Source organism: Neophocaena asiaeorientalis, unplaced genomic scaffold (genome assembly GCF_003031525.2).
Source record: "Neophocaena asiaeorientalis asiaeorientalis breed wild unplaced genomic scaffold, Neophocaena_asiaeorientalis_V1.1 scaffold593, whole genome shotgun sequence".
NCBI classification, from domain to species: domain Eukaryota; kingdom Metazoa; phylum Chordata; class Mammalia; order Artiodactyla; family Phocoenidae; genus Neophocaena; species Neophocaena asiaeorientalis.
Window position 1 is genome coordinate 633,819 of NW_020174701.1, and position 15,208 is coordinate 649,026.

Here is a 15,208-nt window from a genome sequence, read left to right on the forward strand (position 1 = left end):
CTCCTCCCCCGGCAGCCGGCAGGCGGTGAATGAGGCCTGGGGCGCCTGCTCCGAGCTGGGAGGCCGCCAGGAATGCTCTGGCTGCCCTAGGCCAAGAGCAGAGCCAGTTCAAGGCCAAGCTCCGGCCGGGCTTGACCTCGGGCTCTCCGCCTTGGTCCTCTGTGCCCAGGGGCCTCGTCTAGAAAGGGAGGAAGCGCAGCAGCATGGGCTGCGCGCGGGCGGGAGAGAGCAGAGGCCAGTGCCCGCGGCGCACCCAGCTCCTGGGGAGGAACTTTCCCGGCCCCTTCTGGGTTCTCCCGGCTGGCCTAAGAATTAACTAGAGGCAGGGCAGATTCACAGGGGAAGTCGACTGTAATTAGGTACATACAGGGGCTCCCTAAGAACACGGGCCCAGCACAAGTCACGCAGGTGAAGCTTAGGCGCCATCCAGGAGGAGAACGGGTGGGGTTGGCCTTCAAAGGGGACGAAGGCAATTTACAGGCAGATGAAAGAAGCAAATGAGCAAATGTTTGATAAACAGATGTTTGCTGGGCTGTGCAGGGCCATTGGGACACGGAGGTGCTCTGTGATCGCACGGGCCTTGCTAGTTTTCCCCGTCGACCACCCCTCACTCATGTTATTATATTACGGTTTTCTGCAGCGATAGTTCTTCCCGGAACAGGCCCTCCATCTAAATTCTTCAGGCGGTTAGTTAGGGGGAGGGTCGAAGTCTTTTAGGCCTTGATTGTATTTAGCTCAAAATAATGTGCAAGGCGAAGAGACACATTTTGGGGTGGCAAGGTTCACTCCCCTACACAGCCAGCATCACTTCTTTCCTCATCCCTCCTCCTAGCTCAAGTTTGTGTGTCCCTGCGTCCTCTGTGTCTGTCCGTGTGTCCACCTAGCCGCCTAGAGCTAGGCTCCGTGGGGCTCGTGCATCTGCAGCTCAGGAGCACGGCTGGGCTGGGAGAGAGGATTGTTTTCATGCTGTTAGAGGGGGCTGGCTTCCTGGGAGACCATGGCTAGTGTTTCACGTTGGAGAGAGCTCAGCACAGAATCCAGATACTCGGAGCTCATTTTCGCTCACCCTCGAGGGCTTTGCCGCTGTCACCCTGCGGGACTTTTGCTCTGGTTACCTGGAGGTCAGCACTGGATCTTGGTGGTGGTTACTGTGGAACCACAGAGCATGTGTGTCCCCAGAGTGGGAAGGGGAGAGGATGAGCTGGCACGTGGTGGGTTGAGCCACAACGATGAAGACTTATTACTTAATGGCAAGACAGACTTGCCCTCATTTCTGGGGGACAACTCTTGGTAAGCTATGATGGCAGAAGGATAAGTGCAGCTGATTCAAGAACTCAAACTAGCAAGGAATCATTGTTTTCTAATGTGCGTCCCAAGTGGATCCGCCTCTTTTGGAAGGGGAAAGCTCCTCCACCTAATTACGGGGCTTCTGCAGGGCAACTGCTGGGATGTCGTCTGGTTAGTTCCTGCTGCCTGGCTAGGTCCGTAGAGACCACATAGGAAGGTGGTAACGGTGAGAGAGAAGCCCTTGATAAAACAGTGTTTTTCAGTGACAGTAACTAAACTGAACACCAAAGGCAAGATTTTGAACACGTTTAGGAATAAGTGAGCACCAGGGGCTTTTGTTGGTAGCTGCCAGCGAAAGGCTGCAAGGAAGGGGAGGCTTGGGGCTGTTCCCCAGGCTTTGGAGGAGGACTCCAAGTGAGAACTCAGGAGTCGGGACCTTTTCCCGGGGACGGATAAGTCACTCCATGCTACTTGTCACTCCATGCTAAATACTTGCCCTGACCTAAGACTTCAGGCTTTCGTTTTGGACGATGCAAATGCCCAGGAAGGAATGGGAACCCACAGAGCTGTCTTTTTTTTTTCTTTTTGGCCGCGCCATGCGGGACCTTAGCTCCCCTACCGGGGATCGAACCCGTGTCTCCTGCATTGGAAGCGCAGTCTTAACCACTGGACCACCAGGGAAGTCCTGCACTGAGCTGTCTTTAGTCATTTATTCCTGTGTATGAATGAGCCTGTGAGACCCGTTCCTGAGAACATGAAGTGCAGGGCACTGAGGGCTGGGGAAACACAGAGTAGCAAGGAGACTGGATCACTGGAGATGCACCCCATCTAGTCTTGCTGTTTACAGTAGATTCTTCCCGCCGTCAGTAGGTAAGAATGGCTTTTTTCCGTCTATAGATCGGTGGCCCCCCTCTAATCGAGGCGGTCACCAAGTATCAAATGCCCACAGGGATGTCAGAGCTTGTCAGACTCTTTCCAATAATACCATCCAGGGCTGTTCTGGCTGATGTTCTAGGAAATTGGCCAGCTCTCTGCTCCACACCCCGTGGCTCCACAAGCCCCGTTCCGCCTGGCTTTTGAGCACCCGTCTCCCTGGAGTCAGTGCACCTCTGGGGGTCCCGACGTCCAGCCTTGCCTCTGCTTCCTCTGGGATTTGGCAGGAGGACCTTCTGTTCAGTGCTTTTGCTCCCCTCCTTCTGCAAATCTCCCCGAACCTCCTGAGGGCAGGTTTCCCTTCCAGCCTCTGGCCCTGCGGACCCCACTTTGCTTGGACCCCCGGAACAGCCTTCTAAGCCCCATGCCCACACCTGCCCCTTACAGCTCGACCTCTACACGATACGAGAGTGGTCTTTCTAAAACCTAAATCAAAGCCTGTCCGCCTGCAGACTTGAACCTCCTAAGTGGCTTCCTGTCACACTTGGAACACATTCCAATCTCCTCACCCTAACCTAGGAGCCCCCGCATGATCCAGATCCCACCTCCCTCTGCACCCTCTGGGGTCTCACCCGCCCGCCCCGCCCACGGCTCTCCGTCCACGCCTCCTGGCCGCTGTCTCTGCGGCTTGTTCCTCCGCTCGGAAGGTCCTCTCCTTCCCCTCACTTCCAACCTTTCCTGACACTGATTCCTTTGCGTCCTTCAGGTCCTAGCTTAAATGTCGCCTCCTGAGAAAGACTTTTTAAAAAAAATTTTAAATGGGGGCATAGTTGCTTTACAGCGTTGTGTTGGTTTCTGCTGTACAACGAAGTGAATCAGCTATGTGTGTACACGTATCCCCTCCCTCCCATCGCCCGCCCAGCCCACCCATCTAGGAGGTCACGGAGCACCGAGCTGAGCGCCCTGTGCTGTACCGCAGGTTCCCGCTAGCTCTCTGTTTTGCACATGGTAGTGTGTATATGAAGAGAGGCCTTCTTCTGGCCACCCAGCCTGACGTCATCGGGAGTTCTCAGGTTGCTTGTCCATCTACTGGTTCTCTCGTCTGAGTTGTCCACCATTGCATCCCCAGCTTGGCACACGTTAGCGCCCGGCGTCAGTCAGAGGATGTGAAGCTTTGCAGCTGAACAAACAACTCCTGAATCTTAGTGCCTTCAAACCACAAACGTTTATGTCTCGCCATGGTCAGCGGAGATCTCAGGCCGTCGGGGGCGGGGGTGAGAGGCGCTGTGCTCACTGCAGGTGCCGGGGCTGACGGCGCGGCCACCCTCCCAAACACTCCCAGTGGCCGTGCCACCGAGAAGGGTCTCACACTGACAGTCTCCTGCCCCCAAATGACTACGTGTCCCTTCTGCTTCCAGGTCATTGGGTAGAACTAGTCACATCGCCTCACTCAAGCACAGGGAGCTGGGAAGTTCAGGTCCCGCCAGTGCCCTGGAAAGAGAAGTGGAAATACTTGTCAGACAGCGCTCTGGACTCAGTTGATAGTTTTGAAAGAGGGAACATCTAGAATGCTTCTTCTACAGCTGCAGTGGGTGCGAGTCACCTTACAGGGGCCTGCTGGGGATCTCGTATCCCTGCTGTTCAGGCCCTGGGCTCTGCGGGCAGTCAGGGTTCCCTTAGGAGAAGCTCAGCAGACAGGGGTGGCCCGAGACCAGACAGGAGCAGTCCCAGAGGCTCTGTGGCCGGTCACCTCTCAGGGCTCATCCCCCCATGGGACATGCTCCTGGGCTGTGACCTCTGTGAGACAGCCCTTCCAAAAGTGTTCTGATCCTCTCTGCACCCACCACGCTCAGCCGGGGCCTGGCGTGTCTAGGAGCCGAACAGATGTTCCTCCCACGGGAATCCCTCCGAGTCCTGGGAGCTAAAGGAGGTACGGAGGTGGGGGGGTGGCGCGGGCAATGGGGGGAAGAGAGTAAGGACAGCATTTCTCAGAAAGCCCACTGTATCCATCCTGCATGACATTCTGTTGCTAGTCACAGCAATGGCACTTATGCACCCAGGAAAGGTAAGGAAACCGCCTGTGGCCACTGTGGACCCTAGGGGTGTGGGGACAGGAAACGCTGGTCGTCTCCACAACCCTGATCCTGTCCCCTAAACTGCCCATTTCAGCTGGCCGGGCTGCGGGGAGCCGCTCCACTGTCTCAACGTGCATTTGGTCAAATGACATCATCACAGCAGGTCCTTCCCGCTGGGCTGCGCACACCCCAGTCACCACGGGCCTCGGGACGAAACGCTGTCCCCTAGGTGGTTACGATGGGCTTGAGTGCACATCTTGGCCTCTGCTGGCAATCACAGTCAATTGAAGCTAACATTTGTTAAGCGCTCATCAAGTTCCTAGCACTGTATCTACCGAGAGCTCTATAGGTAATTGCATTTAAATCTTCACACCTGCAGGGCACAGGCGCTGCTCCTATGGCATGGCTGGGGAAACTGAGGCCCACAGAGGCTAAGCAACTTCCTAACCAACTTCCTAACCATTGCTAGTTCTGTGAATCTGTGCTTCCTGATTCTAAACCTGTGCACTTCATTGTTACTCCACAGGAAAAAGTTTGCACCTGATTCCCCTTCTAGGTTATAGATACTTGAGAGCTTCCTTTTTTAAAAAAAGTTTTTACCTTAAAGTTTATTTTATTGAAGTATAGTTGATTTACAATGTGTTAATTTCTGCTGTACAGCCAGTGATTCAAGTTATACATATATATACATTCTTTTTCATGTTCTTTTCCATTGTGGTTTAACAGGATATTGAATATAGTTCCCTGTGCTCTGCAGTAGGACCTTGTTGTGTATCTATTCTCTACACAGTAGTTGTCATCTGCTCATCCCCAACTCCCAGCCCATCCCTCCCCCACGCCCCCCCTTGGCAACCACCAGTCTGTTCTCCACCTGTCTGTGAGTCTGTTTCGTAGGTAAGTTCATTTGTATCGTATTTTAGGTTCCACACATAAGCGGTATCACACGGTGTTTGTCTTTCTCTCTGAGTTACTTCACTTAGTGTGATCATCTCTAGGTCCATAGAGAGCCTCCTTTTTTGAGAAGCCTCCTACCTTCTCTCTTATAGCACCTGGCAGTTTCTGTCATATAATTAGCAGGCAATTAGTACGCCTTTAATGCATACAAGAAGGGTAAAACAGAATACTTAGGATAGTAGGGTAACACTAGGATATTCTGGTGACATGTTTTTGGTTAAGACCGTTACTTAAGACTAAGTTAAAGCTTCTGTGCTTTTTGATACAGCTCTTGGTAAAGGGCCTGAATCTGTTAGCTGCTTATACATAGCAATGTAATCAAGGCACAAAGCCTCTCATATACCACACGCAGCACCCTGGTGTATAATTATCAACAAGGAAAGGATTAATTACACGGTGCTAGCTGCTGTGGATATCAAATTGAACAAGAGATAGTTTTCATCCCTAGAGATATAGAGGCGGGCATTTAAACAATTGATTGCCATACAGTGTGTGACGGACGTGCCATGAGGTTTGTGTAGGGATCAGTGGGGCCATAAATCCTGCGAAGGCGAAGTGGAATGAGGGTAGGACTCAGCTCTAAGAAGGGGCAGTTAGGAAAATCAACCCAAACCCTATTTGGATCGAAATTACAAGTTCCTGAGCCTTGTGGGTGAAAAACCCGTCGGCCACGAGCTTACCCACTGAACTTCCGACATCAAGGCTACAGCTGGGGTGAGGATTCCGGCCCTTGTACGTGACCTGGGCCAAGTCATTGCGAGGCCCTGGCAACCCCATTACTGCTAATGGGGTGTCATCAGCGTGGGGAGTGGTGGCGGCAGGCGGAGGTCCCGCCTCGGGAGCCCCGGGCCGGCGTCCCGACAGCCGCCTGGAGGCATCGTGATTTGCCTCGGTTTCTCCACATCAGGCCTGCCTTTCCTTTTTGCTTTCCAGGGCTCTGGGCTCGCCCTGACCTAAGCCCACGGAGGGAGCACCCCTGCCCGCCACGCCCAGAGTCCCCAGACCTGCTCGGATTCCTTCACTGCAGCGGTGGTCACGTGCAGCGCGTCAGCCGCCGACAGGAGGAAGTGGAGGCGGGCGGGGCCTGCGTACGGAGCCCGCCCCTCCCGCCCTAGACGGCTTCTCATTGGAGAAGCTTCCTCCTCACCCCGCCCAAGGCTGGGAAACTCCGCTTCGGATTGGCTAGTAGGCTCCCGATGGGCGAGGCCTCCGGGGGACGGGCGGGAGCGGAAGGCAGGGCGCGCTCTCGAGGGGCGGGGTTGCCTAGGCGACGCCGGGCGCGCGCTCGGGGGGTGGGGAAGCGAGCCGGCGGCTCAATGACAAATCGGCGGGGCAGGGCTGGGGTCCGGCCGCCGGAGGAGGCGAAGGAGCGGGCGGGGCAGGTTTAAGGGCGGGGGCCGGTGCGGACGGCCAGGCGGTAAAGGTAAGGGTGTCCGCGCCCCGGCGGGGCCCTGCGGGCGAGGTGGGGCGCGCCCCGGGCCGGGTGGCACCTGGCCCCGGCTCCGCGCAGGGCTGTGGCAGGAGGGCGACCTGGGGGCGGCGGCCCCGCTCGGGCCGGGGGCGGGGGTCCTCCGAGACCCGCTTGGGGCGGGGGAGATGGGGGCGGCGCCCCAGCCACCTCCCGAGTCCGGCGCTCCTTCCCTTGTCCGGCAAGTGGCCTCTGCCGCCACTTCCTGCCTTTCGGGCCTCCAGCCGAGGAGGGTTCACTTCCTCAGGCCCTTAGTCGCCGCTGTGGTCAGGGTGAGGCTGTGAATGTTGCACAAACTTCTTAGCGCCTCAAGAGCTTGGCCGTGGACCCCCGGGGGCCGCTTCGAAGGTTGCGCGGTCTGCTGCGTGTTGGGTTTGCTGCCGTCCTGGTGCTGAGCGCAAAGTTGCCCCCCCCTACGCCCTCCCCACCCCCCCACGCCCAGCTCCCTTACGCGAGGGTCTGGCGCTGGGGCGGCTTTTCCCGGGGCGCGCCTGGACCTGCACGTGCGCCTCGTCTCGCCCCCGTAGGTCTAGGAGGTCGTGCCCGTGGTGGGCTCAGACGCTGGTGCCGAGACAGCTGCGCCCAGGCTGCTCGTGGGAGCAGCGTCCGTCCTATGCTCGTTTTCGGGTGAATTCTGGAAACGTTGGAACTTTGATGTTGCTTTCAGGTGAGTCTTCCGGAGAGAAGCTCTTGTGTCCCCCGGACTCGTTTAGAATTGCCATTGGGAGAGACTTGGCTGATGGCTCGTTGGAGTTGTCTGTGACTTGGTTTCGTCCCTTGTAGAACAGTGAACTTTCTGCTTTGTCCCGGTTTCCTAACCTCATTCAAAATTTTTTTTTGGTTAGGTTTTGAGGATGGATAGTGGGCACGGATTGTCAGAAGGGCTAGTGTATCTTTCAGACGGGTAAATGACCCATATTTTAAGAAAGCAGCAAGATTCTCGGATGTCACAGTTGGAAACAGTTTAAGGCAGTGTTCCGTCCACCTGGAACAATATGATTGGAATGTCGAAGTTCTCAGATACGGAGTGAGCGGGAAAGGTAGGCTTGAATATTGGGAAGGACAGGAGGGCAAGGTGCGAAGACCCACGTTCTGAAACTTTCTTCGTGGTGTGATCTCGAGCACAGCTCTGCACTTCTCTGTCCTGCAGAGTCCACAGCTGTAAAAAGGTGATGGTCATCCTCCTTGTTAGGGTTAAACGAAGTAAGGAACGCTGGCGGCGTCCTTTGTGGCAGTGGGGGTTAGGGTTAGGGGTGGGAATAAGGCCAGGGACACACATCCCTCGTGTGTGGCTTCAGTTGCTACAGCTAGTCTTTCTCCTGCCCCACCTGGATCTTCCTTCCTTTTCTATTCATGTTATTTCCCATTGGAAACGGTGACTATTCTGACCTGAGATGTCAGCAAGATTTCCCTATGCCCAGGGTTTCGTGTGAAAAAAAGTGGGTGGGCTAACTTATTAGATGTCTTTTGGGAAGACGGGACTGGACACATAAAGATAGGAAAACAAGAATAGGGCCGCAAATGGGATCTCAGTGGGTCTTGGTAGAAGGTGGAAGAGGTGGAAAAGTTCTGATTTCTTGCCTTAATTCTTCAGGGTTCTTGCCTTGGTGGAAGATGGCTTGAGATTCTGGAAATGTTTAGACCACAGGGTTGAGATAATTCTTTGGGCTGCATCACCCAATCCCACAATAAGTCTTTGCATTCAGTTACTAAATTCTTATCCACCTAGAAACATAATTGGAGCCTCTTTCTGAAAGCTAAATGTGGAGACAGTGTAACGACCTAGAGCAATAGCACTGAGAGATCCTGGCAGCTCTTCTGAGGCTTCCAGTGCAACTTGTCTCAGGGTGATAGCGAGAGTCCCACTTTTCACTGGCTCCAAACCCAGCTCGTCCTTGACTTACTGAAGTTACGTCCTGATAGACCCACCATAGGTTGAAAATATCGTAGGTCAAAGACACATTTAATACGCTTAACCTGCTGAACCCATTGCTTAGCCTGGCCCACCGTAGACCTGCTCAGAGCACCCCCATTGCCTCCAGTTGGGCAGAATCACCCAAAACAAAGCCTGTCCTATGATAAAGTGTTGAATATCTCATGTAGCTTATTGCATTCTGTACTCAGAGTGGAGAACAGACCGGCTCTGTGGGTATGGAGGGTACGGACTGGTCTTGTATCAGCTGTTCCCCCTTGTGGTCCTGTGGCTGACTGGGGCTGTGGTCCAGCAGCACAGAGAGGAGTTTTGTTTTTTTTTTCTTTAGTTATTGAAGTATAGTTGGTTTACAATGTCGTGTTAGTTTCAGGTGTACAGCAAAGTGAAACATATATATGTGTGTGCATATATTTTTCAGAACCTTTTCCATTATAGGTTATTACAGGATATTGAGTTAGAGTTCCCTGTGCTCTACAGTAGGTCCTTGTTGTTCACCTGTTTTATATAGAGTAGTGCATATACGTTAATCCCAAACTCCCTAATTTACCTCCCCCTGCCTCTCATCCCCACATGCTATCCCCTTTGGTAACCATAAATTTGTTCTCTATGTCTCTGGGTCAGTTTCTGTTTTGTAAATAAGTTCACATTTGTATCATTTTTTTAAAAGACGCCACATATAAGTGGTATCATATGATACTTGTTTTTCTCTCTCTGACTAACTTCACTTAGGATGAGAATCTCTAGGGCTATCCATGTTGCTGCAAATGGCATTATTTCATTCTTTTTTAAGGCTGAGTAATATTCCATTGTATATATGGACCACATCTTCTTTATCCATTCATCTGTTGATGGACACTTAGGTTGCTTCTTGGCTACTGGAGTAAATAGTGATGCTATGAACATAGGGGTGCATGTATCTGGTTGAATTACAGTTTTGTCTGGATATATGCCCAGGAGTGGGATTACAGGATCATATGGCAACTCTATTTTCAGTTTTTTAAGGAACCTCCATACGGTTCTCCATAGTGGCTGCACCAACTTACATTCCCACCAACGGTGTAGGAGGGTTGCCTTTTCTCTGCACCCTCTCCAGCATTTATTATTTGTAGACTTTTTGATGATGGCCATTCTGACCGGTGTGAGTTGGTACCTCATTGTAGCTTTGATTTGCGTTTCTCTAACAATTAGCGATGTCAAGCATCTTGTCACGCGCCTATTGGCCACCTGTACGTCTTCTTTGGAGACGTTGTCTATTTAGGTCTCTGCCCACACAAGAGGGTATCTTACCGCATATTGCTAGCCCGGGAAAAGATCAAAGTCCAAAATTTGAAGTAGGTTTCTACCGAATGCTTCTCTCTTTTACACCATCATAAAGTTGAAAAATCGTGGGTCACATCCTAAGTTGGGGGCTGCCTGTACAGAACATAGAGCCCGCTGGATGTTCTTCTCAAGTGAAGGAGTGTTGCTGAGGAGTCTGAATGGAAGAGAGCTGACTGAGTACCAGAGAAATGGAGCCCTTCCCTCATCGTGCGGAGGGGGCCGGGGTGGGCAAGGAGGAGGAGGGAACCTGATCCTTACTGAGCATCAGCTATCTGCTGGCACAGACCCCCTGATCTAACCAATACCAGGTAAGTATCTGGCCTTGGAGATTTGACCATGAGCTGTGTCCTCAGTTCTTTTGGTTCCTAGGAATACAAGTACGGGTGTGCACGTGTACATATTGGATGTTCCGAAAAGTAGAGGGGCCAAGCAGACATGAGGGCAGGGCGTGTGAGCTTTTGGGTGGCTGAGAGTGGAAAGAAAGGCAAAGAGAATGTGGATGCGGAATGTCAAAGAGGGAAGGTACGTGTGGTTCCTATAGCAACTGCAAAATACCAGCGGGGTCTCAATTTCAAGTTTATGTTACTCTAAAAAAAAAAGTAAGTGCTTATCATTTTCCTGAGTGTTCTCTGTCGTGGTTGTAGACCAATCTTTGGGGAGTTTTTGCCTTTTAAAAACTCGAAGTCTAAATGCAGAAACGGGTGCTATCAATAAATAATGGCTAATACATTGTTGTCTTTGTTGCTTTTGTCAGTGCTTAGTGGGCAATTTGTATACAGTATGATTTAGGCCCACCAGATTGGGAATCGACATACAAAATATTGAGTTAGGTCTCATCCAGATTAAAACATTCCAAGCTATGTAATTTTGCTTAGTATACGTCACGAGTTGAAGGAAATAGAGTAGTTTGGTGCTGTGTGGCTGCCTGCCTCAAAAGTTAGTCTGTCTTTTGAGTGAATTTTCTACTGCTGTGTAATAAATTGGCCCAAATTTAGCAGCTTAAGACAACAGACATTTATGATCACATAGTTTCTGAAGTTCAGGATCTGGGAGCAGCTCGGCTGGGCGCTCTGGTTCAGAGTTTCTCCCGAGACGGGGCACGCACACGCCTGTGGCCTGGGGTCCTCAGTGCTCACCACGTGGCTGCTCCGCAGGGCCCTGCACAACCTGGGTGCTCACCTTCTCCCCCGGGGCAAGTGACGTGTGTGTGTGTGTGTGTGTGTGTGTGTGTGTGTGTGTGGAGAGAGAGAGAGAGAGCGAGGATGATCACGATGGAGACTGCCGTGCCCTGGTACCTCCTCTTGGAAGCCGTGTACCATCCTTTCTGCCAGCACATGGACCAACCTGGTGCAGTGTGGGAGTGGGCTGCCCTGGGGAAGCCTGATAACCATTGGCATTCTTGGAGGCTAACTACCACAGTTTCCTTTTGAAGGTTTTGTTTCATACGCTTCCTGAAGTTTGTACCATGGGAGATTAAAATGCAGCTGGAGTTTTTACTGTTCTGTACTTGAAACGTTGTGTTCTTTCTCTGCTCCTTCATTGTCAGATGCTAGGATTAATTAGCCAAATATGCAGTAGCTTTGGAAATGAGAAATTAAAATCTCGCTAGTCCCTAAACCAAATGGAACAGCTGAGCTATTTTTTTTAACCCTGGGACAAATTGGTAAAAAATTATTGCAAAATGATCTCCTTGATGAACAGCTTAAAGTCAGTGAGTAGTGATCTGTGTATTTTTTTTTTTTTTTTGCGGTACGCGGGCCTCTCACTGTTGTGGCCTCTCCCGTTGCGGAGCACAGGCTCCGGACGCGCAGGCTCAGCGGCCATGGCTCACGGGCCCAGCCGCTCCGCGGCATGTGGGACCTTCCCGGACCGGGGCACGAACCCGTGTCCCCTGCATCGGCAGGCGGACTCTCAACCACTGCGCCACCAGGGACGCCCTGATCTGTGTATTTTTTAAAAAATAAAACTCACTGGCAAAGTAGCTGAAAAACTCTTGGAGAATGTGGGTGATGGACACAAGGCTGTTTATTAAATGCTTCTTCCTGACTTTATGTATGTGTGAAACTTTCCACAATAAAAAGTTTTTTTGAAAAGGGAGGGAGAAAAGAGGCATAATCAGAGGAAAAAGTTTTCTAGAGCCCTGATGCTAAGACATGAATAAACTATGGCATTCCGGGAGGAAAAAAAAAAAAGACCCTCTTCCAATTACTATAAAGCTTTGGACAATATTTCTCTGCTTAGCAATTCTTCATTTCTCTTTTGAAACCCTAATAGATTTTAACCATCCACCTGGACAGAAGGGCCTTATTCTTTTAGCTTCTAGATGAAATCTTTCTGGAGTGTCCATACGTGGAGAGAAGAATTCAGGGATCCTGAGCCGGAAGCCTGAGTCAGTGACCTCCAGGTTTCTTTCCGTTTCTAAAAATTCTATGATTCTGGTACTTTCATGTAACAGATATCCTTTGACTCAAGCATATTTATAACAAGAAGCTTCATAAATCATGTTAAATTGTAACTTCAGCAAATGAAGTCTGCTAAAAATCGCTTCTGTTCGTTCCAGCCCAGTTCAAGGCTGTTGGACTCATCAGGAGGCCAGGTGGAAAAGTCAGCACAATTTGCCGTTCCTTTCTTCCTGTTTTTGGCTCTTTTCCCATCCGCTGCCCCAGTTTATGAGCTAGTGTCTTACTTTCCTTTATCCTACCGTTTATCCTTTCCCATTGTCCCCTCCTTCCTCCCGCCAGTCAAAACAGGAAAAGATGGGGGCCCGTCAGCCATTGCGGAGTAGCTGATCCCATCGTCAGGACTGGATTTCAGCCAGCATGGTACCTCTCCTCACCCTTGCATATTAGGCCTTTTTTAAATCTCAAATTGCATATGTTTGTTCAGTAAAGTCTGCCGGTTTTTTAACTTGTAAAAGATTTCTACACCTGATTCCAAGGTGGGGTGGGTGAGGGCACACCACTGAGAAACCCTCTGCCACCAGCGGGGCGTCCTTCATTTCAGCCCAACCGTGACACTCTCTACCCAGGGGTAGCGCCAGACTCTACAGCTCAAGGGCTCAGTCCCACAGGACTGGTGCCGCTTCAGACACCAGTCGCGGGTCCAGGTCGTCACCTGTGCTTCCAACCAAGTGGCTACAGATTGGAGGTCCCCATGACACCGTGATTGGGTTTCAGGTGCCAGGTCATCACCTGCACTCCTGACCAACTGGCTATAAACCAGAGGTTCTCACCACCCCCTGCTTGGGTTCAGTTAATTTGCGGGAGTGGCTCACGGAACTCAGGAAGCCCATTTACTCATTAGATGACCAGCCTGTTACAAAGAATGTGAGTCAACAGCCAGGTGAAGAGGTGCACAGGGTGAGGTCCCAGTCACAGGAGCACATGTCCTTGTGGAGTTGGGGCCCCCACGGTGGCACGTGCCACCGTGCGCTCTGGTTCTCCCACCTGGAAACTCTCCTCAGCGCCTTCTTTTCGGTGCTTATGGAGGCGCTGTCACACAAACATGGCTGATTCAATCACTGGCCATTGGTGATTGATTCAACCTCTAGCCCCTCCCTCCTCCCCAGAAATCAGAGGGTGGGGCTGAAAGTTCCAGCCCTCTTTTCAAGGCTGGTTCCCCCAGCGTCCTCAGGTGCTTCCCCAGAGTCCCCTCATCGGCCTAACCCAGTTGTGGTGGGAAGGGGCTTGTTATGAACAAGACGACACTCACATCACCTTTATGGCTCTGAATCGTTTTCAGGAACTGAGGACAAGTGACCAAACATAACATAAGGTGCTCCCCTTGCGCTTGTCATTCAGGAAATTCCCAGGGTTCTGGGAGCTGTGGGCAAAGGCCAAAGACATGTGAGAACTATAATTAGGTCACATCTGAACGACCACGTATACCTCACAGTATCATAACCTCCTAACTAGTGGAAAGCCTGTCCACTGTCCCTTGTTCACTGTCATTCCCTTAGGCCAGGCCTGCTGCATTGGCCCCGTCTGCCCTGGGCCCCTCTGCTTTTCCACACTGTAGCTACAATGATCTTTTCAACTTGCAAGTCTAATTTTGTCACCCATTTGCTTGTAACTCTTGGAAGGCTGTTCCGTGCACTCAGCAGAAAGTCTAAAATCCCTAAGCTACTGGCCCTTACTTTCCCCTCTGCCTTCGTATCATGCCAGGCTCCGCCTCTTTCTTTCTGCTCCAGGCAGCAACGTGGGTCTCTCTTCAGTTGCCTGAGTGTACTGTGCTTCCTCTTGCTTCCGGTCTTCCTAATAGCCAGATGAGGAAAGGGTAGAGCGCGTGGAAGGGGTCCTGCGCGGGACAGTACTTGGCCTGTGCCGGGAGCTGAAGGAAGGCACACTGGCTGGGGGAAGGCCGGTGCAGGGTCTTGGGGGCGACGGTGTGTGGAGGGTTTGGATTTCATCCATGGTGGGCCGTTAGCGGGCTGTAAACACGCGTCCACTTGTAGGGGCTTTTGTTTACAGCGGGGCTGTGTGGAGAAGAGCTTGTGGGGAGGCTGAAGTGGTGATGAGAGGTCAGTTAGCAGGTCGTGGCCAGTCAGTGGTTGGTGGCTGGGCCTGGGCTGTGGAAGCAGATGGCTTTGGGGTGTGACTTGGAGGTGGAATCAGCAGAACTGGTCGTGAGTTGAGGTGGCGGCGGGGCCAGAGGGGTCACAGGTGACTCCTGGGTTTCTGGTTTTAGTGATGAGTATGGCTGGCTATGGGGAATCACGGAGAAGAGCGGGTTTCAAGGCGGGAAGAATCAAGAGTTCTCTTCTGGGAACGTTAAGCTGGAGAGTCTCGTGAGACACCCAAGCGGGGAGAGGTGGCCCAAGGCAGAGGAGGTGAAGGAGCCTGGAGGTCAGGAGAGCACCCTGGGCTGCGTCCTGAGAGTTCAGGGGCTACAGATAAAGCTGCTGAGATGGATGAGATCCCCACAGGGGAGAGTGGGGACGTGAGGGGGAAGGCTGAGCTCGGAGGACTGACACGGGAAGCCAGGTAGAGGAGAAGGACCTGACGGGACCCCTGCCAGGGGGGCTGCAGGGCCCGGGGGGCCGTGTCTGCAGGGAGATGCAGAGGGCTCTTTGCTTTTGCCCGCTAGGCGCCTTCCCCTTGCTGGGCACACTTCTTTCCCAGCTGCTGCACCCTCGTGTTTGAGAGGACCGGAGAGGAGAAAGAGAAGTTTAGTTGGAGTCTGCGGCATGGAGTTTATCGGAGACCTTGACGGGACGGGACGGTCTCGCTGAGCTTGTGCTGGGGGAGGTGCCTAGTCAGATCGGATTCTTACGGAGGGAGGAAGCCCAAGGCCCTGCTG

General features: G+C 52.3%; 1 protein-coding gene across 4 annotated transcripts in view; it reads left to right on the forward strand.

Annotated features, from left to right (window-relative positions):
• Window positions 1–15,208, forward strand: part of RALB (RAS like proto-oncogene B) — a 53,122-nt gene that overhangs the window by 6,736 nt on the left and 31,178 nt on the right. The window contains exon 1 of one of the 4 annotated variants that reach the window (XM_024759178.1): window positions 6,465–6,567. The exons of 1 other annotated variant lie outside the window; for it this stretch is intronic. In XM_024759178.1, the coding sequence (XP_024614946.1) occupies window positions 6,506–6,567 (62 nt within the window). In that variant the 5' untranslated portion in view covers window positions 6,465–6,505. Of the gene's footprint in view, window positions 1–6,464; window positions 6,613–7,189; window positions 7,325–15,208 lie in introns of those variants that run through there. 2 more of the 4 variants (XM_024759180.1, XM_024759181.1) reach the window with 2 other exon arrangements.